Source organism: Macaca fascicularis, chromosome 5, assembly GCF_037993035.2.
Source record: "Macaca fascicularis isolate 582-1 chromosome 5, T2T-MFA8v1.1".
Lineage (NCBI taxonomy): Eukaryota > Metazoa > Chordata > Mammalia > Primates > Cercopithecidae > Macaca > Macaca fascicularis.
This window is the reverse complement of record NC_088379.1, coordinates 55570008-55594042: the sequence shown is the minus strand read 5'-3', so window position 1 is coordinate 55594042 and position 24035 is coordinate 55570008. Positions and strand designations below refer to the sequence as shown.

At 40.2% G+C, this 24035-nt stretch overlaps 1 protein-coding gene across 6 annotated transcripts in view; it reads left to right on the top strand.

Annotated features, from left to right (window-relative positions):
* FRAS1 (Fraser extracellular matrix complex subunit 1) overlaps positions 1-24035 on the top strand; it is a 449074-nt gene that overhangs the window by 217126 nt on the left and 207913 nt on the right. For 5 of the 6 annotated variants that reach the window (XM_045392441.3, XM_005554975.5, XM_065545064.2 and 2 more), the window contains 4 exons: positions 6031-6171; positions 7809-7949; positions 9285-9461; positions 21667-21807. In XM_045392441.3, the coding sequence (XP_045248376.2) occupies positions 6031-6171; positions 7809-7949; positions 9285-9461; positions 21667-21807 (600 nt within the window). The remainder of the gene's footprint in view (positions 1-6030; positions 6172-7808; positions 7950-9284; positions 9462-21666; positions 21808-24035) is intronic. The other variant, XM_065545065.2, reaches the window with a different exon arrangement.

Sequence of the window (24035 nt, the reverse complement as noted above, 5' to 3'; positions counted from 1 at the left end):
GAAACTTGCTTAAGATCACACAGCTAATAAGGGGCAGAGTTGAGATTCAAGTTTAGATATTCTGGCTCTGGGTCTTAACTACCTAGGAACCACTCTATTGCTCATTATAATGTGGTATTTCCTTATGCACTTCTGCCTGTGTTTTTTTAAATTTTCCTTTTTATTATCCTTTCCCCCTTTCCACCTCTGCACCTTCTTCTGTGTCTTCTGTCAGTCTTTAGATGAACTGGCTACCCCTGTGGGCACTGCCAGGTCTGCAGGCATCCTGACAGTAAATGAAAGGTTTACATTGAGTTTACTTTGATGGTCATACCTATAGAGAGGCCAAGAGGACTTTTTTTTTTCGTAACTAAGTCCGCCAAATCAACAAAAATGTGTGGCTCATAAAACTTTCTTGAGTTATTGTCCTCATTTTGTTCACTGAGCAGGGCAACAGCAAAAATGAGATGATTTGAGGGACTTGACAAATCCACTTGTCTTAGAGAAGAGAGATAGCCCTTGGCAGCTGCTTACGTAAAGCTGTGCAGGGATCCATCAGTATTGCCAGGGTGAAAAATCTCACCTGGTATTGATGAGTCACAGGTGGCTTTTATGTGGATTCAGGAGAGAACAAGGAAAGAAAGGCCAGGCTGCCATTAGCCTGAGCATATTAATCTTTTTCTGCCAGCATCACTTTCCTGCTCAATTAAGCCAGATGTATTCTCTAAAGGTCGACAGATGTCAAATTTGCACTAATTCAAGGGCCTAAAGGCATTTACCCTTTAAGTCCCCTGGGATGCTGGTTACTATCAGTGATGGAGGAACGGTGACACTGACCTGAGACTCTACATTATCTGGATTGAGAAGGTAACTTTTGCTGGAGAAGCGGTATACTTAAAAAGAGGAATAGTTAATGTGAGCCTTGAGGCTGTGAAAGGTGGGAATCTGCTTTATCTGTGCACAGTTTGAAAAGCATCTGAAAGAAACTTCCAGGCAGGAGGATGGATCATAGCTGACATTAGTCAACCAATGAATCAGTGGATCTACAAGTAATTACTAAACACATGTCATGTGCTTAGCCTGCTGCAAGAGTTTGTGATGCCACTGGTGTTGACCAACAGGCCTTTTAATACACAAAACTGGAGTTTACACTTTTTATAAAATTGTTACCATTCTCCAAGTTTGTATCAAAATGACTTCAGAAATGTTCACAGAAATATTTCTGAAACAACAGTGAACCAACTGACTGATTGGTATCGGAATGTTAATTAAGACGTCGGATGCTGATAATGCTGACTTATTTCCATTTCAGATTAGTGCTATTCAAGATAAAAACTGGCTGATGTGGGTTCAATAATTTATAACCTACCAGCCCATATCTGTAGAAATCTCAAAGTCAAGTGCTTAGAAAAAACCAGCATAGCCTGTTATGAAGTGTGGTATGCCCTGGCTGAAAGATCTTACAGTAACCAGGTTCACCTGTGGTATGTGTATTGTGTTCTACAAATATTAGATATAAAGGGTGGTACAATTCAAAGGAGGAAACCTCCTCATTCTTTTATCTTTTAAGTGTTTATGCCATTATGAAGGACTTTTCTGACTGTAGCTAACATAGTAAATCAAAGCATAATAAATCAGAGGTTTCTGTTAGTCATTCCCTCTCTTTCTTTCGTTTCTCTTTCTTCCCTCCTTTTTTCTTTCTCCCTTTTCTTTTTTTAATCTTCATTTCTCTTTTGCACCCATGCAACCATTTTTTAAAATATTGTTATTTTTATGAGCTTATCTAACTGGGTATTTTTATTTTGAGTGCATGTATATTTATTTTTCTTAAGTGAGATGTTACAAACTGCGTGCTGTTTCCTTCTTTTCTCACTCAGGAGTACATTTTTTAGATGCACTATGTTGTTCTCTCCCCTAGCCCTTCACTTCTCACTGCTGTGTAGTGCTCCCTGGTGTGCCCCCCTCATACTACCCATCCACGATCCCAGTGATGGACTCCCTCCTTTCTCTCCATCTGCATCACTAGACAGCACCAGGGAACAGCCTCAAATGTGTTCCTTTGTAAAGCTCTAGAGGGAGTTTCCTGAGATTTATATCCAGAAGCAGAATGACTGGTTTTTTGACTCTGCATATTCTTCATTTGACCAAGTAGTGCCGGGTTACTTGCCAGAATGGCTGTGCAATCTACATTCCCAAGCATGAGGGTTCACTCATCTCCACATCCTTGTCGCCACTTGGTATTATCAAGATTCTGATTTTTTCTGATCAAGAGTATAAAGAGTCAACCCATTAAATTTGCCTATTTCTGATGATGAATGAGTTTGAGCATATCTTCAACTCCTATTGGTCTTGAAGTTTCCTATCCTATAAATTACTTTTTAAATGTGCTTTTCTCATTGTTCTATCGGCCTTGCCTCCTTTTATGGGGTTCATTTTATGGAGTTTCCTTGTCTGTTATAGATAGTAGCCTTTTTTCAGTTTTAAATATGCAAATTTTCTCACTCTATTGTCTTTTAACTTTGAATATAATGCCTTTGTTAAACAATAATCTTTAATTCATTATTTTTTGCTTTAAAGTTTTTTTTTTTGAAATTTTAATAAGACCTCTGCTAAGGTTCAAAAGTAAATTATTCTGTATTTTCTTCTATTAATTCGATGTTTTATCTTAACTTAGGTTGTCTATATATATATATATTTGGATTTAAGTAGGGGGTCCCATTTGATTTTTTTCCATTTCATGATCCAGTTTTCCCAACATTATTTAGTCATTCAGTCTGGCCTTCCTTATTTCTCTTTATTGTATATTAAATTTCCATATATAGAGAGTGTTGTCTGAGCTATAAGATATGGAAATTTCTAACTTTCCATAGTCTAAATTTCTGTTCTTATACCACTATTAAACTATTTTGTTCATTAATTTCTATGGCTTTGTAGTATGTCTTATTATCTGATTGGGAAAATTTCCTTTCTTTCCTTTTCAAAGTTGACTTAGCTATTCATAAACTTTAGAGTACATTTACTGAATTCCTAAGAAAACTCAGCTGGGCCTGGGTGTGATGGCTCACACCTGTAATCCCAGCACTTTGAAAGGCCAAGGCGAGAGGATCTCTTGAGCTCAGGAGTTCGAGACCAGGCTGGGCAACATAGTGAGACCTCATCTCTACCAAAAATTAAAAAAACAATTAGCCAGTTGTGGCAGTGTGTGCGTGTATTCTTAGCTCCTCTGGAGGCTGAGGCAGGAGAATCACTTGAGCCTGGGAGATTGAAGCTTCTGCGAGCCATGATCATGCTGCTGTACTCCAGCTTGGGTAACAGAGTGAGACCCTGTCTCAAAAAAAGAAAGAAAGAAAGAAAACTCAAGTGGAATTTTTATTGATATTGCATTGAAGTTATAGATTAGTTTGGGGAGAAAGTACATCTTCCTAATAGTTTTATTTAGATTTACAAATTTCCCTCTATGCATAACTTTAGGTGTATCTTAAAATGTTTGATATGCAATGCTTTTATTGTTGGTCAATTCTAATTTCTAAATATTGCTGCAATTTTTCCTTTCTGGGGAATTGCATTTAGCTTTCAGATTACTCACTTCTGTTGAGATGTCAGTTCTAGAATTAGAAACCTCAGGAGTTTTTGTGGCATGTGGGAGGGAAGAACACTTTTCAGATTAATTTTCATTTCTTCCAGTCCTGAGTTGAGGGATGATTTTCTTTTTCCTTGATATTAAGACCATTGCCATAGCCCATTCTCTTACTCTACACATTTGCCTGTGGACAGATGCTGAATTCTTCAGGATGCGAGATGGGACATTTGGCCCCATCATTTAGTGTCTTTTTTCTTATGTTCTCAAAATATTTTTCAGGAGGTTAGCAGGGTGTAGATGGATTAAGGGAACAGAGAGAATAAATCTCAGCAGTTCTCTATTTTTGAAACATTGATTCTCTGTAGCAGGAAGGTTTGCTTTGTTTATTTTTAAAGACATTAGCCAACCAGCATAGAAAAGATTGAATCACAGACTTGCCTGTGACTGCACTCTCCCTCACCTCCTTCCACCCTTCATAAGGAGGCCTTTCTCTGCTCTGTTCAAAGCCAGTCTCTCAACTGCACTTTTGCATATGTACCCCCCTTTTCTCCTAGATATTCTTTCACCAATCATTCAAACTCTTCTCTTTTAAAAATCCTTTCCAGGATCTATATTTGCCTTGAATTTTTATAATATAAGAAAGACAAAATAACCTTTTCCCCTTTCAATTATTTGTTTCCCTCTCCCCTTCTGTTCTCAGCCTGGGTCCCTCAAAGGAACAGTTTATAATCATGGCCTTCACTTTCATTTGGTCTAATGACTCCACTGAAATGTGTGGCACAGGACACCCACAGCCTGGTTCCTAAGTGTAGTAAAACTTTTCAGATGTTATTTGTCCTCTCTGCACCTGTCATGACTTTCTTTTGCAAACCTTTTTCCTCCCTTGGTTTCTCAGTCACCATGTTCTTTTTTCTCTTCCTTATCTTTGGATCATTTCTTCTTGGTCAGCTGTACTAGTTTTTTTTTTCTTCTTCTTCTTCTTCTTTTCTTAAGTGCTGATGCTACCCAGGTCCTTGCCTACTTCTGTCTTATCCTGCATAGTTTTCCTGAATCATTCAACTAATTTTTAGTTTCAACAATTGCTTGTATATGATGACCCCACACCTCTCCCCCGAGCTCCAGAGCTGTAAGTCACATTGCTCCCTGGATTGTGCATGTTCAAAACTGAGCTCATGGCACTCCCCCCAACCTATTCTCCTTCCCTTACTCTGTGAGTGACATCACTTGTACCCCAAGACAGACCCCTGGAAGCCATGTGAGATGGTTTTTTCTTCACTGCTCTCAAATCTCTCACGACCTCCACAGTTCTAATTCAACCCTTAATCATCTTGCTCCATGCTCATTGCCATGGTCTTCCAGCAGGGCTTCTAACTCTCCTCTTCACCCTCCAAACTGAGGCCAAAATGATCTTTCTTAGACACAAATACAGCCATGTTTCTACTGTGTTTAGAACTGCAGGGGTTCAAACTCATTGCCTTTCCTAGGATGAAAATCGAGACAACAGAGTCAGGCCATAGGTTTCTATAATCTGGCCTTCCCACTTTTCCAGCCAAATGAAACTGCTGTTTTCCTGGGCAGCCTAGTCTCCTTCCAGTTTCTGAGACTCAGCTTACTTCGCGGCCTCAGCCTGGAGTACATTCCCATCAGCCTGACGTGGTCCCACTGCTTCCTAAGACAATGCTCAAGGGTCACACCTCTATGAATGCTTTCTTGACTTTTCTACCTCTTACCCCCACCCTCACATTTTTTTTTTTTAATTTTCATTGTGCCTATATAGATTGATCTGAGTGATATTTTAGCTATTTCCAATATTGTCTATTTCTTTTCCTGTATTAGACTACTAAGCTACTTAAAGTGAAAACTTAGTTGATTTGGTTTTTGTGTTTCTACCACCTGGCATAAGACCTGACACAGACCTTAACAGGTGTTTTAGGGGGTAAACAAATAAGTGAATGAGATCCTGAAAGACTGTGTGAAGTTCAGCAATTTTAACATAATTTTAGTAGCGTGACCTTGCTTAGTAGAATCTTGACTTTCTAAATTCTCTCTCCAAGTAGCGTAGAATAAAGGATAAAATATTTGGTACATATTTATGCTAAAAAAATTTATTATTTATCTGAAATTCAAATTTTATGGAGCATCTGGTATTTTTATTTGATAAACCTGGCAACCTCACCTCTAAGGCCATTTTAACTTCGAACCTCGTATTAAGTTGGTTACACTGGTGGGTGTGCCTGAGAGTCTTTGCTATGCTTAGTTCAATGAATAATTCTTCAATTCTCTTTCAACTGTGAAAACAAAAAGCACAGAGTCCAATGAAATGTTGGAATCAAGGAAACAGAATTCTGCTGAGTAGCCAGAAAATGAGATGATGATATTGATACCCATTGTGGATATTGTAAAGAATAGACTTCACTGCTTCTTTTGCTCACTATTGCCTTTCTCTGATGGGTTTTTTTGCCTCCCCTTAGCTTGTGACCAATCCTGTGAGACTTGTGGGCCTAGTAGCCCCAGGTGTCTTACCTGTACTGAGAAGACAGTGCTGCATGATGGGAAATGCATGTCTGAATGCCCTGGCGGGTACTATGCTGATGCCATTGGCAGGTGCAAAGGTAAGAGATGGGTCACCACCATCATCTTCAAAAAGTATTGAGTACATGTTTGACTATACTTGGTGCTATATGCTGCTCATTTGGGAACTTGAGTGTATGATGGGAAAGCATTACTTTAAAAGGGATAGCTTTTTCATTATGTGTATTTGGTATGAGAGTGGGAGATATGGGTGGATGCTGGGGGACTAGAGTGCTTTCATGAAGGACTTATGTATATTAGTCATCATTAGAGTTCATTTGGTCCTTTTGAAATGCCCAAGACATCTTTAACATACAGTCCTTGTTTACTTGTAAACCATCACTAACTTAGGTTGCAGATGTAACAGAATCATTTCTTATATGACATGTGTGATGTAGGTCATATATTGACAACTACAACACACCACAAAAATAAAATTAAAAAGTTAAACCAAATTTGATAGCTAGTAAAGCTAAAGTCTGTATCCATTGAAAACTTGTTTTTGTGTGCTGCTTATACATTGTTTATTTCAGACTTATACAGCCTAAACTATGAAACATACCCATTTGAGACTTTATAAATTTCAACCTTATATATATACCTGACTTGTGTCTTTCCTCACAGATAACTCTGAGAACTTCTTGTTGCCTGGAACATCTTGATCTGCCCTCCTCTCTGAAACATATGCCCACTTCCTCATGTCTACCTACCATCTTATAGTGCAGGGTGTTTAGACCCATCTCAACATCTCTCCTTAGCAGCCTCCCCTTTGCCTGCCAACATCTTTACTCACCCAGTGTTCGCCACCCTTTCCTCTGTGTCCTGCCCCCATGTTCTCATCCCATCTCTACCCACCACCCCCAGCTCCTGACCATGGTCCTGCAGAGCCTTCTTCCCATATCTCACTCCTGACCCCAGCCCTGCTAGAGGCTCAGCCAGGCCATGCCACCAGCACCTGTCCCTTAGAGTCAGAGATGTCCCTGTTAACACCAGGGCCAAAGCAGGGGACATGTATTCCTAACATTGTCATATGTTGTGGTCAGAGTCGTTACTGTAATTGTTACTTAAAATCCTAGAATGTTAAAGCTGGAAGTATCTTAAATGATCATTTTGTCCAACCTTTCACTGTGCTCATACCAAGAAAACTAGGCCAGGAGAGACCCAGGCTTGACTGAGGGCATTGATGAATTGGTGGAGACACTGGTCAAAATGCCAGTGCTTCCAACACTCCAACCCACAGCCTTTCCGCTCTAACCCATTTAGGCAGTGTGAGGTTTAGGTCCAGACGGACCTAGGGCTAAATCTCAGCCCTGCTATGAATAAAGCCTGTCATCGTGGGTAAATTTTTTAACTTCAGTCTCCTCATCTATAAAATGTAGTTAGTAATAACTACCTCATAATGTTGTTAGGAAAATTAAAAGTGACAATGTGTAGAAAGTGCTTAATACAAACACTAAATAAAGGGTAGCTAATAAGCAATATGTAGAGCATGGCTAAATGGTGGGTAAAGGGCCATGTGGGCAGTTGTGACAGTGTAACCACCTCCCAACACATTTTCCCCTTGGTTTGGTGTGACATCCAGAGGGACTAAGAGTCCCAGGCTTGCGAAGCCCAGTCAGGAAGTGGGCGCTTTATTCACCCCGTCCCATGGTGTTCTCCCTCTCACTTTCTTCCTCAGTTTGTCATAACTCGTGTGCCAGCTGCTCTGGGCCCACAGCCTCTCACTGTACAGCCTGCAGCCCCCCCAAGGCTCTGCGTCAAGGCCACTGTCTGCCCCACTGTGGAGAGGGCTTCTACTCTGACTACGGGGTCTGCAAAGGTATTGTTGGTGTCACCATCATTCTTGAGAGGCTATCCCACAAGAACATAGATTTACTTCTTTCAATAATATAACTTTCCAGTGTAACTTTTCTTCTAGTGTATCTTTTATGGCTATCCATACATTATAAACATTTTTCATTACAATAGTTTTGCGAAGGGTTGATCTGAAAAAAATTCATTTGAAAATTTGTGAAGACACTCAAAGGGTTTTGATTTTTATTTTCTGGCTGTTTTTAGGGGGAATGTTATTTTCTTTCCTGTACATTAAAACAAAATAGAACCCTTGCCTCCTTTCTCTACTCTCCTACCTTTGCTAATGTTTTTCTTAGACTTCATTTTGTTTTTCCCTGAAGAATTTCTTTTTGGTAATGATATTACTGAGCAAACTGAGAGTCACTAGCGATGCCTCTGGGCTGAGTGAAATGGCAAAATCTTAAATAGCTGTTTGCCATAAAGGCTTTGGGCTCCTTGGGAGGGCGATATCATTTAAGCATTTTGAAACTAGAATATTGGGAACAAACACTTTAAGTGAAATCAATGTATATTTATTTGTACATCAGAATTAAGTGAAATCACTGTATATTTATTTGTACATCGGGATCCTTAGAACAGAGTTTGAGAATAGTTACAAGAAGAACGTATTTGAAGTAGGAAAGCTGCAACAACTGTTTTGGAAGAGAAAATTGAGAGAATCTTTTAAAGAACAGGAGAGTTAATTGTATTCAAATATGGGCACCAGATAGTTTGACTACCTTATTTGGCTTTGCTTTTCACCAGTAGCCAGGGTAAGCAAAACACGGTGATGGATCATTGCTGCTCAAAGGGGCCTCTTTCTTGTCTAGAAGAGCAGCCTTAACCCAGATAAATTCTAAGAGGAATTTGTTGCCTGGACCCCTATGTAGTGGGTGATGCATGACTCATAGATAATAACACAACCACTATTTTTGCAAAAGATACAGTAATGGCTTCCATATGAATGGTTCTAAAAAGCTACAATAAAAACCAAGGGTGTAATGTTAAATCGTCATTTAGTGAGTGTGTTTCTCTGGAGAACCAAGCCAATATTGTCCAGTTTTCTGGTTTTGTTTGTTTGTTGTTGTTGTCTAGCCCAACAGCCCTTATGGGACCTGGGAGATGTGACTGGTTAACACCACCCCTCATTGTTCCTTTCACAAACATTATTATCACTCTGTGCTTTATATAGAACATTAGAAAAATAATATGCTGAAACGCTGCGTTTGGTGAACTTTTCTAAGTGGGTTTGATTTAATGAAAGATTTGCAACATACGTTTGATCCTTGTATTATTTTCTGCCTTTTATTTCCATTTGCAGCCTGTCACTTCTCCTGCCTGGCTTGTATGGGTCCTGCGCCCTCTCACTGTACTGGGTGTAAGAAGCCAGAGGAAGGACTGCAAGTGGAGCAGCTGTCTGGGGTGGGCATCCCCTCTGGCGAGTGTCTAGCCCAGTGTAGAGCCCATTTTTACTTGGAGAGCACTGGCATATGTGAAGGTAAGCATGATTTGAGAAAGTGTTAGGTAGCCTCTGGGCTTACCTCTTGAGAGATCCTGTAAGGTGGGACCAAAGCCAAGAAGAAGATCTATGTTTCATGTTAGAATGGTTCCAAGATGCTTGTGAATAAAGCAGGAGACCAACGTGCAAAAGAGTAGCCCCCACCAATAGCCTCCCTCCCTTTGTGAACCATAGATGATCTTAAAGAGCTAATCCCTTCGACTCTACCTTTTCCAAAGTTCCATTCGCGGAAGTCTCAGACAGAAATTCTTTCAGGGACCACTATGTGTAGTTACAAAAGACTCAGAGCTCATCGTAGAACTTCATTTATTATTTCTTCTAATTTGCTACTCTGAATATGAATTGGTCCCTTCAGGGCAAAATCTGGACTTCTGTCAAAATTTAGAAGTGATTTCTGCTGTTTGCCTTGACATAGCATCTATAGAGAATTGATGACATCCTGAATAATTTGACTCAATAGCCAGGCCATCTATGAGGAGATGAAAGGGAAGGGTATAGTTTCCTTTCTGTTCCCACAAGTAGCTGCCTTGCTGTTGGGTGAATAGTTTGACTCTAAAGCTACCTAAAAAAAATCATTAATTTATATTTTTCATTGTAAACATATGTTCATTAAAAATTTTATAATCTACACACTACCTAAACCCAATTGCCTTTTCCATTTTGTTATGACATCTGAGTCTTTTCATATTCATAGCTTTGCATGTTTATCTTTGTAATGTAACAATAATAAGCATGCTGCAAATTCAGTTTTGTATCCTACAAGTCTGCTCACTGAAGTGGCCTCCATTTCAATATACCCTTACAGGGAAATGTGGGTTTCAAGACTAGGTTAAAAATTTTCAGACAAAAGGTGTCATATGGCACAGTTGGAAGGATGCAGAATTAAAATGCAGAGACCCAGGACCAGACACTTAACCTCTCTGAGTGTTTGTATTCACAGCGTTAGAATAGGCTGACTTGTAGCCTTTTTGCTAGGCTCAAAGACGGTGAGGAGTGTCGAAGTTGCTGGTAAATTGTGAAGCCCTCCTGCTCCGTAGGTCCGAACCTCCCTCCATATACTCAGGTGTCCTGGAACATCATGGGGAATCCCCTGTTCCCTGGGAGGCTCCAGACTCCAGGGGATTTTCATGGTGCCCAGAAATTGAGGGGAAGGTCGCCACTCTCCAGACATCCTGGTTTCTACCATGTATGCATTGCCCAACCTCTCTGTGGCCATTTAAACTCCTGTGGCTGTTTTTATAACCACTTGTGGAATATGGGCATCTTTGTTGCTGCCGAGTCGCAGTGCCATCCAAAGGCACACGCCACACAGCCTTCTCCTGTGGTCTGGTTACTTCCAGGTGCCAAAGTGGAGGGTGATGTGGCTTTTTCCTTAGGGACCCCACAGACTCCGGTGGGAGGGGAGGTACTGGGGAGCAAGGGGCGGAAAAAAGCATTTTTCTCCTCTGTTTAATTGCTTCTCCGTTCTCTTCAGTGGGTTTAGGTTTGCCAGACAAGCTTCCTCCAGCCACTTCTGCTTTCTGGCAAAGCCCATATCCCCTAAAGAAGATAATTATAGTGCCTAGCCCTGCTTGATATGAGGAAAGTACAAGGATAAAACAGAAACAGAAAGCATAACTTCTCTCTCCCTCCCAATCTCCCGCATTGTTGCAGAAGTGATCTGTGATTTGATGGAATCTGTGAAACTAGTCTGCATAGCTTTACACAACCTTGAACTGTGCACCCCGAGGTTTTTAGTGGAAACCACAGAGGAATTAGACCTCCAGGAACACCAGTCTTTCCAAGAATTCAGAGAGATGCTAAGTGAGACCCCTGGCTTTTGTGGCACACAGGTTGAAAGCAGAGAAGCTAGAAAAGCCCACAGGAAATTCCTCACTGTAGCCTAATGATTCTGGTTTTCTCTTTGGTGCGGTGCTCCCGTGAAAAACCAAAGTGACGTCTTCCTAGACCACTCAGTGCAGTTAGGTCCTTCTTACAATTTTGAGCACCACATTAAACATTCAAAAATGGGGAAGTTGGAGTGAGTTCAGAAATAGTTAGAATTGTAAATAATTAAAAATTAGAGTGACCAGGGTTTTTTAGCCCAGAAAATAATATGACCATTTATTCAATACCCACCATGAGTCAGGCACTGTGAGAAGTACCTTACTGGTGTTGCTCCCTTAGTCTCAATGCCAACCTTATGGGATCAGTAGGACAACTATTGTGTAGGAGCGGAAACTGAGGCTTGAGGAAGTTGAGATTGTGATGTGCTCAAAGTCATGTAGCCAGCACAGAGTAGAATCCAGTGGGAACCGAAATCTGGTATCCAGTATCCGTGCTATAAACCGTCACGCTACTGTATTCCAGTGGCTAAAGAGTTCATATGACCAACTGTTCAAGGTGGTACAGCTCCTAGTCTCCTTTCCATACAGGGAGAGAAGCACAGCATACGAATGCTTCAGGATTAGAACATCTTACATTTAAGAAAACATCCTTGACAAAGGGAAGATTTCTGGGAAGCCCTTTATACAGGCACCTTTAAAAAGATTAGAATCTGACTGGGCGCGGTGGCTCACACCTGTAATCCCAGCATTTTGGGAGGCCAAGGCAGGTGGATCACCTTGAACTCTGGAGTTCAAGACCAGCGTGGCCAACATGGTGAAACCCCATCTCTACTAAAAATAAAAAAAATTAGCCGGGCGTGGTGGCATGTGCCTGTAATCCCAGCTACTCGGGAGGCTGAGGCAGGAGAATTGCTTGAACCCAGGGGGCAGAGATTGCAGTGAGCCGAGATCACGCCATTGTGTTCCAGCCTGGGCAACAAGAACAAAAGTTTGTCTGAAAAAAAAAAAAAAAAAGGTTAGAATCTAATTCTGCTGGAATGGTTTAATTGTGGTCCCATGTGAAAGGACTGAATTGACCTCTTGAGTCCCTTGTAGCCCTGTGACTTTATGCTCATTAACATAATAGTATTAGGTATCCTACATATAGCTGTCTACTCACGTTTATTAGCAAATCCCTGTGCAATCTCCACTAGGTAGGTTGTTGTACTCAATTTACAAGTGATGAGAATGTGGCAGAAAGAGGTTAATTGAGTTGCCTAAGATTCCATTGGGAAACTGAGCACAACTACTAATTGTTTCCATCCTTACCTGAGTGCTACGTGTGCTGATTGATGTATTTCCTGTCACTCATCCCGTATCTCTGGAAACCTTTCTGCCTTCCCATAATCTGTTCCATTTTCAATTCTGCTGAAGTGTTGTCTATGAATCAGGCCTGGGAGTTCTATGAGATTGCATTGGGCTCTTCTTTCCACATCTTCCCAGAAATATCCTTACCTCTCTACAGAATATTAAAAAGGTTCGATGGGCATGTGTGTACATGTGTGTGTATGAGTGTGTGCACACATACGCACTACTGAGGGTTTCTTTTACAGCACCTTTAGTTTCAAGTGCTTCTGTAAGGAAGAGAAAACTGTTTTCCGGAACCCTCCTTCTTCCTTTGAAACTACAGCACAGAGTGATTAGAATATTACTGCAGCTAATTAAAGGGAGAGATAGATTCGTTATAGGAAGAAGCAATTTACTTAGACACTGAAGTGGTGTCAGAAGTTATCATAAAAGTTTTTACTTTGAGCCACACAACAAGCCCTAGTGCAGGATGAAGAAACAACACTACAGATATTTGACTAAAATCTGAGTCTGCAATGAGAGGACAAAAAAATTTAAAATTAACGGTGATCAAAAAGAACACTACTTATTGGAAGCTGGAGGACAGTCTGTCTTTATTCATTCCTCCTGCAAATGTTCGTTGAGTGTCTCCTGGGTGCCAGGCATTTCTAGGCACTGCGAATATACTGTCAAATGGGTCAAATGAAAATTCCTTTTCTCATGGAACTTGTATTTTAGTGAGAGAAACAGATAATAAATAAATAATGAATGAATGAATAACAGTAGCAGCAACAAAACCCATGGATGCTCGTCTGTGCCCAGAAGCCCCCAGCAAGGTAATGGAGGGGAGAGGAATGGGCTGATGTGACTAGAAAGCAGAAGAGCTCTGGGAATATGGGGATGGCCACTTGTATGTATTTGTCCTGTGCTTTGGCTCATCAAAAAAAATGAACTGGGTGCTTCAGAAGGCAGAACTTTGACTTCATATTTCTTTTTCACAAGGCCTCTATGTTTCCAATGTGTGGCTAGAATTGCTGGCACAAAAGAGAGTTTGTTGCTAATTGTAAAAGATTGGAGACATTTTCAATAATCAATCCAAATTGTGCACATTTATTAACTATTACTACTGAGTATTAGCTAAAAGAAGAATTGTAGTAATTGTAGTAATTTCATCAAGTCGATCTCATGAGTTTAGCTGAATGTTCGCTAGCACTGACAGATTCAAGTGACTTCATTAAAAAGCAAACCCAAACCCAAGAAATACACATCAGCCCCTTGCAAAAAAAAAAAAAAAAAAAAAAAAACCTAAACAAATTACAACAAATTAATAAAAACCTGTGTCATCCAAAACAACATCAGAAAAACATTTTTTTACTTTTTTATCAGTCTTCCTTCACTGATTCCCATGCCTCTGTGAGTGTGAATCTAGATGAGGGCAGGGGGAGGTGTTGCTCTGCTGCACAACCCCAGGGGTGCTATTCTCATAGCTACCTTTGTGCCTGGCTCCTCCTGGAGTCGCTAGTGACAACCGGTGTGGCAGTACATGGCAGCCCAGGGATGGACAGACAGAGCAAAGGATCTAGAGCTCTATGTCTCTTGGAGGCCTCTGCTACTGATGTTCCTTGGATCTGTTTAAATTGCTCAGCTCAGCTTCTGATTCTCCTTCCACTTTGTTTGAAGGATTTCTTTTTTCTTTTAAAAGGTTTAATTATTTTGAAGACTTAGCTTTTATTTGAGGTCTCTCTAGAACAGAATTTCTCATAGGACTCTCCTGGGAATCTTGTTAAAATGTAGATTGAGATTCAGTAGGGTGGGAGTGAGATCTGAGTTGCTGCGTTTATAACATGCACCTGAGTGAGGCTGTTGCTGCTGATCCCTGGACCACAGTTTGGAGAAGCAAAGCTTCTAATCAAAGAAGCAGCAGCTTATCACTTCAGCACTGGTATGCTTCTTTCTCTCTTCAACAGTTAGTAAGACATCCCCATTTTTGTTTTTTCTCATTCCATGTATTATACATATTATAGAAACTTTAAAAAATACAGGTAAGGGGAAAAAAAGAGAAAAAGAATACCTATTACTATATTTGGTTTAGCAAATAAAAATTCAGGCTTTAGCAAGTTTTAAAAAATGAATAATTTTTATAGTATAAGCATATCTCTAATATTGCATAAGATATTCTAAAATAGGCCCGGCGCGGTGGCTCACGCCTGTAATCCCAGCACTTTGGGAGGCCGAGATGGGCGGATCACGAGGTCAGGAGATCGAGACCATCCTGACTAACACGGTGAAACCCCGACTCTACTAAAAATACAAAAATTAGCCGGGCGCGGTGGCGGGCGCCTGTAGTCCCAGCCACATGGGAGGCTGAGGCAGGAGAATGGCGGGAACCTGGGAGGCGGAGCTTGCAGTGAGCGGAGATCGCGCCACCGCACTCCAGCCTGGGCGGCAGGAGAGACTCCGTCTCAGAAAAAAAAAAAGATATTCTAAAATATGATTTATCATTTATCTGAAATTCATATTTAATCGAGTGTCTTGTGTTTATCTGTCAACACTACCTATAACCCTTTCATTTTGAGATTACTACTTTTAATCTTATGGCATAAATTCGGACAGTTGTTTATATAACACACACACACAAACACACATACATGTGGGTATATATCCCTTTATAGTTTAGAAAGTCCTCACAACCAATAATTTTGTTGAAAATCTTGAAAGTTTGCATATATCTACTCCTGCTTTATAGATGAAAAAAGTGATGCTTAGGAGGAACCAAATAAAGAATGATTTAGCAATGAGGGATCCTGGGTTCTAATACAGGACATAGTTGCCCAGAACGTATTTACTTACTTTCTTTTTATTAAGCTCAGATTCCTTTTTTTTTTTGGCATGTCACACTAGAGCTTTACAATTTAATTTCAGGCCAGGCCATCCAATTAATAATGAGCTCAGTCGCCATTACACAATTTGGCAGTGGTGACTGGGACTGAATATGAACATAGTCAGGTCGATTAGATTAGCCATGTAATTGCCCCAATTCCGTGGCAGATTAATAATGGAGTCTTTCAGTTTCCACACAGTTCAGCGTGAGGATTAAAGATGATATAATTTTGAAGAAATTACAAGCTTTTACTTTAAAAATGAACTCTGTACAACAATAACGGGTTTTACTTACACATTGTCTAATTTGTTATCTCAGAAGAAACATGGTGTTTTAAAAAAGAATGCAGAGGTAATAAATATCCCAACAGTCCCATCCCTGCCTTTTCATTGTACTTAGATTGCTGATGGAGCTTTGGTCAGGGATTTATCAGGGGAATTTCAGCAACTAAATGTTTCTAGCCTCCTAGGGCTGGGTCTTACTGCACAGAGCAAAATGGCACAAAATTGCTAAAGGTTTAGTATCAGATTTTTAAAAAAATAATTCACCAGTTACTTTGGTCAATTAATTAACTTGGTTTAGGTGAATGGGAAGAAATAAAGCATGCTCTGTGTATTTTGATCATTTAGTTGTTGCTACGACTCACCAAAGGCCTCAAGGCAAAGAGTTTTAATTAAAGAAATACGTGGGCAGGAGTCTGCCTGCACAGCTTAAGAGTATGTTACCATTTATGAAGTTGGAATTCTCTTCCATTAATTGGATTAAGCATATGGAATCTATATTAAGCAATGCCTTTTAACGTAGTCCCTAGAGTGCTGACATGCGCTATACAAATAGGTGCCTTCTGGTAACGTTCGGCCTTCTTCACTTTCCCCTTCTTGCTTTTATAGCATGGGTGTGCCAGGCTTTGGGGAGAGAAAGATGAAAAAGCTACAGACCATGCCTGAAGGAAAGCATGATTATGCTCAAGTAGGAGAGACTGACATCTAAGCAAGTAATTAAAACAGCATGACACATGCTGTAATAGCAGCAGTCACAAGGGACTGAAATAGCACAAAGTAGATGGGCTCTGTCTAGGAGAGAAGGTAGTGAGGAAAGATTTGTAGAGGGAAAACTTTCCATGATTAAGCCTTTGAAGGATTAATGGGAGTTCACCAGGTAAAGAAGGTAAGAAAGGGCATTCTAGGCCAAGAAAACAGTAAGTGCAAAGGCATATTTGGAGAAGTACAATGTGTTTGGTGTTCTTGTAGTATAGAGTCCAGAGAGGAGAATTGTGCAGAATGACGCTGAGATGCAGGGTGTGTGTGGGACGTTACATGAAGTCCTTATGTGCTGTGCTAAGGAGTTTAGAGTTCACATTGTTGGTATGGGTAAACTATTAAAAGATTTTAAGTAGGGAAATAATTTGGTCAATTCACATTTTATGAAGATCTATCCAGTGGATGTGTGGCGAGTAAATAGGCAGAAGCAGTGTAGGGCCGGTTAGGAAGCTGCTGCACTAACCCAGGTCATGAATGATGTTGAAGGTCCATATTAAGGGGCGGAGGGAAGGTGGGATAGATTTGATAGAGATTTAGGAAGTAAAATCAACAGAGCTTGAATGGGTTGTGGCGATAGAAAAGTAAAAGTGTAGGATAACTCCAAGGTTTCAGCATGAGTAACTTGGTGAATGGTGGAGCTACCAAGTGAGATAGGGAATACAAAAGAAATAGCAGGTAGGGGAGTAGGATGTGGGGTTGGGGATAGATAGTGAGTAAAGTTTTGGACCGATGTCCACAATTTACATTAAGTGGATATGGGATGAGCTTAGAAGTAGATGCAGAGTAGTATTTTGGAAGTGAGGAATATAAGATACTTTTGAAACACCAAAAGATATCTCCTAGGTAGTAGATTTATGTGATCAGAGTTCAGGATAAAGGTCAAAGCTGTACACATAAATTTAGGACTCACTAGCATGGAGGTCATCATTAAATCTATGGAAAAGTTTGCCCAAGAGTAAGAAAAGGAAGGGTAAATGGTGGAATTGGGAGAAACTTCAATATTTATGAGGTGGTTAGAGAAAGAGGCTGAAAGAAATTTTCAAAGACAGAAGAACTAGATAATATGATGCCAATGCTTCCATCCATCTATCCACCCCAGCACACACACCTACCTGGCCACCCATTTAGTCATCAGAAATACATTTATTGAGAATTTATGACATGACAGGGACAAGGGACTGTGATAGGCACTGCAGGGATCATAGAGATGAAAAAGACATGATTTTTACTCTTAAAGAGTTTCTAATCTAGTCAGAATAAGAGATTGGGGATGTTAAATCGTGTTCATTTAAAAAAGAAAACAAAAAAAGACTGAGCACAGTGGCTGACACCTACAATCCTAGTGGTTTGGGAAGCTGAGGTAGGAGGATTGCTGGAGGTCTGAAGTTTGAGGCTTCAGAAAACTATGATCATGCTGCTGAACTCCAGCCTGGGTGACAGAGCAAAACTCTTTCACCAAGAAAAAACGACAAACAAAAAGTAATGAGAAGAAGGAAACGGAGGGTGAGGGTAAGGGGGAGATCAATTTTGATTAAGTTTACTTATTTCAGTTTTTAGCCTTTATCACAGTACTCCCATTGTGAGTCTAGAGGAATTTGATATCTACATCATATTTTGAGAGAAGCACCCCTCAAAATTTGTCTTTGACATGAAAAGCCAGGAAAGTTTGTATGATATGAAAGTAGGGACACGTTATCACTTTTTTTGTATCATTAAAAAAGAAAAACAGTAGTATCGGTTGTTTGAAATATACATGGAAAATAGAATGAATAAAAAATGATATGTTTAATTATTTCAGGTACAGTGTTTGCTGAGGTCAGGTTGACTGGACTTTATAGTCACCTAAGGACACTTTTTAGTGCGTAAGCAGCTCACTTATGCTTTTTCAGAAATATACGTACTTAGCCATTAACTGGAAAGCCAGTCTCTAAAAATGTAGTATTACACGGAGGAATTATTCATAGAACTTCTTTCAGATATCTCCCATATATGGTCTGTAATGGGTTCAGTCTTCCTTGAAGGATGTTAGACTTCAGACAGAACTCCTGCTATGAAATCAGCTTCCATAGAATGATTAAGCCTCATATAAGTCACTGAAATAGTGTCGATATTTCCAAAACCAGCACGGAATTGAAGTTTCATGACTCTTTTTTTTAAAGGATGCAGATGTTAATGTCTGTACTTGCAGAAACAGAGCATTATAGAGAAAAAAAATACTTTAAGAGGATCATCATCCAGTATATTCCAGCATATTCCTTTCCCTCTGTACCCACAGCAACTAACTAGTTCATTATCTAGTTAGTTCTTAAACGTTTCCAATGAAGTCTTCTGAAGACTGTCGTGGCAACGTTCATGGGAGCTTATTTCTAAAATCTAGTGGATGCACAGGGACTTTCTTCTGGACTTCTTGGCCTACCAGCCTTTCAACTTGTTTGTCCTCTTTACCTTCCCATTGTATATAATCAAAAAATAACCTTTATGCACATTGAGTAAGACTATTTCATTCATTTTGTGACCAAGTGAAATGAAATGTTTGTACTCATAATGCATTAATTAATCTTTCTCCAATTTTCAATTCCACAGTGATACACTTTGATTTCCTATTGATTAAAGACGTATAACAGGAAGAGCTAGGGATTTTAGCAATCTTGTAAAGTCTGATATAAACCTAATGATATCATCAGACATATATTTAGGCGTGCAAAAATGTGTTGCTTCAAGATGCTTCCCCCATATTATCCTACAAAGCTTTGTGTTAACAATATTATTTAGCTGTGTTTTAAAGTATTGCCACCTCACTTTCCTTTACATACTGTTTCACTTCGTGTTAAACATGTCTTAAATAAGGCACTAATGTATATCCTTCTTTTGTAATAATATTTTCTTAAACATCAGTTTATTCATTATTTTAAGAGGAGTCTGAAAATACTTGGGAAAAAATTCCTAGCTGTGACTTATGCTAATAGGATTGTTTTATAATCTTAAAAAATAAAATTGAATTTGAGAAAAAGAACATTAATTAAAAACATGGATCTCTAGATTCTGTTTATCATATAGTAAAAAATACTCTTGAATAAAACTCTGTAGTATATCCAGGGACGGTGATCAAAATATTTATTAACCAGTAAGGCATGAGCACTGCCCAGTGAGAATGGCATTGACCTGAGTTCAGGAGCAGAGTTCTGGGAGTCTCCTGGTATGGGTATTAGCCTGTAGGTGCCAGGCTATGAGTGGGGCAGGGTGCTAGGGGTGGGGTCAAGGCTGCAGCAGAGCACTGGAAGGCTTAGGGCAACAGCCATATACCAACCTCCATGGAAGTAGTTCAATACTTTAACCACCAGTACTGATGAACCAGGATGTCCTAGCTGAACATTAGCTCCATATATATATTAAAGATTCTATGTTACATTTTATTAGGGGTTGGTGGCAATGGAGATCTCAGTGGTGTAAAATCACTTCTGGTCCTTCCAAGCTGAGGCACAGTGAATGTACTCAGAGGGTGTCTCTGTAGTCTGGTGGATCTTGTCCATTGGGCAGAAGATGGCCTGAAATGCATGGGGTTATCTGCATGAAGAACCAGGTCTTTGTCTTACTCATCATTGTATCCCCAGTACTTGAAGTTACTTGAGGCTCAGTGACAAATGAATGATTGGAGATAAATGGCTGGTTGTTTTAACACGTAGTTTTTATTATTCCGGTGTGGTGAGGCCAGAAGATCAGGAGACTGTTGCCATTGAAAAGTTTGTTACTCACAGCTCCAAAGAGGAAGGGGCACTCCATGGCATAAAGAGCCACAAGGGGGAGCACCAGGGTCAGTCAGGAGGCAGAGGTGATGGGGGAAACATGGGCAAGAGACTTTAGCGCCAGTAGAAAGGGATGGGTGAGGTAGGGTAAGCAGGCTTAGGATTGGCTAGTTGGGATAATTTACAGTGGTCTGTGAGGTATAGAGACTGTCTCTAGTTGTCTAGTACCTGACCCCAAGGCAGGAGAATAGTAGCCTGGAGTGTAAGAGTATGATAAGGGAGGTGGTGGGAGTGTGAGTTTTGGATTAGTTAGTTTGCATAGGAAAGACATGCTCCCAAGGAAATCATTTATTATCTCCAGGAATATAGCCCCGGGAGGGTCAGTCTCTCCAAAATCTGCTTGGTTTCAGATGTCAAAGAATCAAAAATATAGATAATAAAAAGGCATATTAAGACAATGGCTACTCTTGAGAAGTCATGCAACTATCCCTTTTATCATTAAAGGTCCAGTGAAAGCAAGCAGAAATGTTTTCTTTCTGTTTGCCTTTACTCTCTTTTCACCTGTGGGTAGTTCTAACGTAGCACTTAAGGTTAATGCTTATAGCCAAGATTTATTAAGCCCTTACTGTGTGTCCAGTACTATCCTAAGAATTCATATTCATCAGCCCAATTAGTGTCCACAACATCCCATGCAATAAGTTCTGTTTGGATCCTTGTTTTATAAATGAGGAAGCAGGAGCCTTGAGAAATGAGTTAGTCGAATTCACATAGAGCTATGATGTGATGCTCTTATTCTCTGTGCTACACTCTGTCTTTCATTCATTCTATTTCAGTAGCTTGCTTGGGTGTCTGTTGTAGCAACTAGTTTGAGCAGCTCAACATGTTGGGCAGTTCTCATCTGTGTATGCCCAGTCTCCATCTCAGAGTAGGCACTTTATAAACCTATGTGAAATCAATAAGTGAAGCTCTCACCAGCTTTTCTCTTTGATTTGAGCAACCCGATAAGCAGCAGAATATCTAGTGATAGAGAGCTGTCCCAAGGGAGGGAGAACTGTTTTCCGGCTTCCTGTTTTTTATTTCACATTCTCTGAGAATGGGAACTTAGGAAGAAAGAAATGTATGATTCTGCAAATGGTTATTTCTGTTTTGAGGCACTTGTGCTTTACTTAATCTGGGTTCCACAAATGCTTGCTTTCCAGGAGACTGCCTTTAGAGAGAAGTGTGAGAGATATGCGGCCTGTCCCTGGGAAAACCAAGTGAATGTACAGAACATACTCTGACCCAGGAATGTTAACGGGAGAGATAGAGTTACCATCTGTGTCTTGTGGGGCATTCCTGATTGTCTCCTTTGCTTTATCTTTCCCCCAGCTTGCCACCAGTCCTGTTTCAGATGTGCAGGGAAAAGCCCACGTAACTGCACAGACTGTGGGCCTTCCCATGTGCTGTTGGATGGGCAGTGCCTCTCCCAGTGCCCAGATGGCTACTTTCACCAGGAAGGTAGTTGCACAGGTGAGTGAATTAGTAACATGCTGGGGCACATTGCCTATGCCCTTGTTTTGTCTTCAGAGCGTAGCCAGACACTGTAATTAGGAACCTTGTCATACCAGGGACTAAGATTCTGCTGTAAATCCTTGTCTTGAACTTGCAGGTTCAAAGTATAGAGGGAGGGGAACAAGTAAAATTTAGTTCTTCCAATAAGGAAGCATGAAAATAAAACATTAGAATTGGCTTTACCATAGAGACTATAATATTTGAATAAACTCTGAACTTGGTCTTCTCTTGCCTGGAAGACAATGATCTGAATAAATAACTCCTGTCATGGACTAAATAATGACCTTTATTTTCTAAAAGAACCAGAACTTAGTTCAGCATAAGTCTTTGTTGCTATGGCTTAAAAAGAGAGAGAGAGAGAGAGAGAGATAGGGATAGGGTTCTACTGTTGCCCAAGCTGGAGTGCAGTGGTGTGATCACAGCTCACTGCAACCTCACCTCAGCTTCCTGGGCTCAAGCAATCCTCCTCATTGTTGACCACCTGGGTTGGTCAACAATCTCTTACTCAATGAGGCCTCTTCTCGTGGCTAATTGTACTTCCTCACAGCATGGCAATCTCAGCTAGTCCATCTTCTTATGTGTCAGCTGTCTTCTCCTGGAATGAGTATTTCAAGAGACCTAAGCAGAAACTACAATCCTACTCAGCCTTATGAGTAGCTGAAACCATTAGTATGTGCCACCATGCTTGGCTAATTTTTTAATTCTTATTTGTAGGAAAAAAGTGTTGCCCAGGCTAGACATGAACTCCTGGGCTCAAGTGATCCTCCCACCTTGGCCTCTCAAAATGCTGAGATTACAGATGTGAGCTACTGTACCCAGCCTGTGGCTTTTTAAAAAAGTTTTAAAGTTTATGTTTCTGATTATTAAAAAAATATGTACTCATTGTAGAGGGATCGAAAGTTCAGACTAGGAAAAATAAATGGGGGTTTGGGGATAAAGACAACTGATTATGCCACATCTTAGAAGCAATAAGTTTTACCCTGGTGATAGATTCCTTTTTGACCTACTTTTTATGCATGCTGTTACATAATTGAGAATAAATTAGAGCTATACTTTTTTATATTTTTTTCAAAATATAAAGTCATAAGCAATTTTCTATGTGATAAAAAGTTATATGTACAGATACGTATGTGTATATTTATTGTTTTCATGGCTGCATACTATTCTTTTTCTTTTTCTTTTTTTTTAAGAGATGGATTCTCACTCTATCATCCAGGATGGAGTGAAGTGGCATGATCATAGCTCACTGCAGCCTTGAACTCCTGGGCGCTAGTGATCCTCCTACCTTAGCCTCTCAAGTAGCTGGAACTGTAGACATACATCACCATGCCCAACTAATTTTTTCTTAACTTTTTGTAGAGACAGGGTCTCACTTTGTTCCCAGACTTGTCCTGAACTCCTGGCCTCAAGCAATCCTCCCTCTTTAGCATCCCAAAGTCCTGGGATTACAGGTGTTAGTCACTGCATCTGACTCCATTTCCTTTCACATAAGAAATGAAATTTGGCAACTGGGACACTTGAGGACACTAGGAAGATCTTTTACTTTCTCCCTCTTAATGAGGTACTGTTCTGGTTATCAATTGTTGCCTAATAAACCACCCCAAATTTGTGGCATTAGACAACAATTGTTATATTTCCCAGTTCTGAGGATTGCCGGGCAGCTCTTTCTTCAGATCCTGCAGGTGGGCTCTTCATTGACATGTCTGTCACCTGGGTTGGTCAACAATCTCTTACTCAATGAGGCCTCTTCTCGTGGCTAATTGTACTTCCTCACAGCATGGCAATCTCAGCTAGTCCATCTTCTTATGTGTCAGCTGTCTTCTCCTGGAATGAGTATTTCAAGAGACCTAAGCAGAAACTACAAGCTGCCTATCACCTAACCTCACTGTCACTTCTGCTATATTCTGTTGGTCAAAGCAAGATAACCCATATTTGAGTGGGTGAAGGAATAGAATACACCTCTCAGTGGAGGAATGGCTTATGCACAAAATTAGGGATGGATTTGATGATCTTCATCATGGAGACAAGCTACCTTGGTGCTAATGTACTTGTATGGAATCAAGCATTTGGCACAGGTAACTGTGCACTTACCAGCCCCACTTTCCCGGGCTACAGCAGAATAGAGCAAAAGGAGATGGAGGTATTTGCTTCTTACTTTAACATGTCAGTCCAGTGTGTTTTTTAAG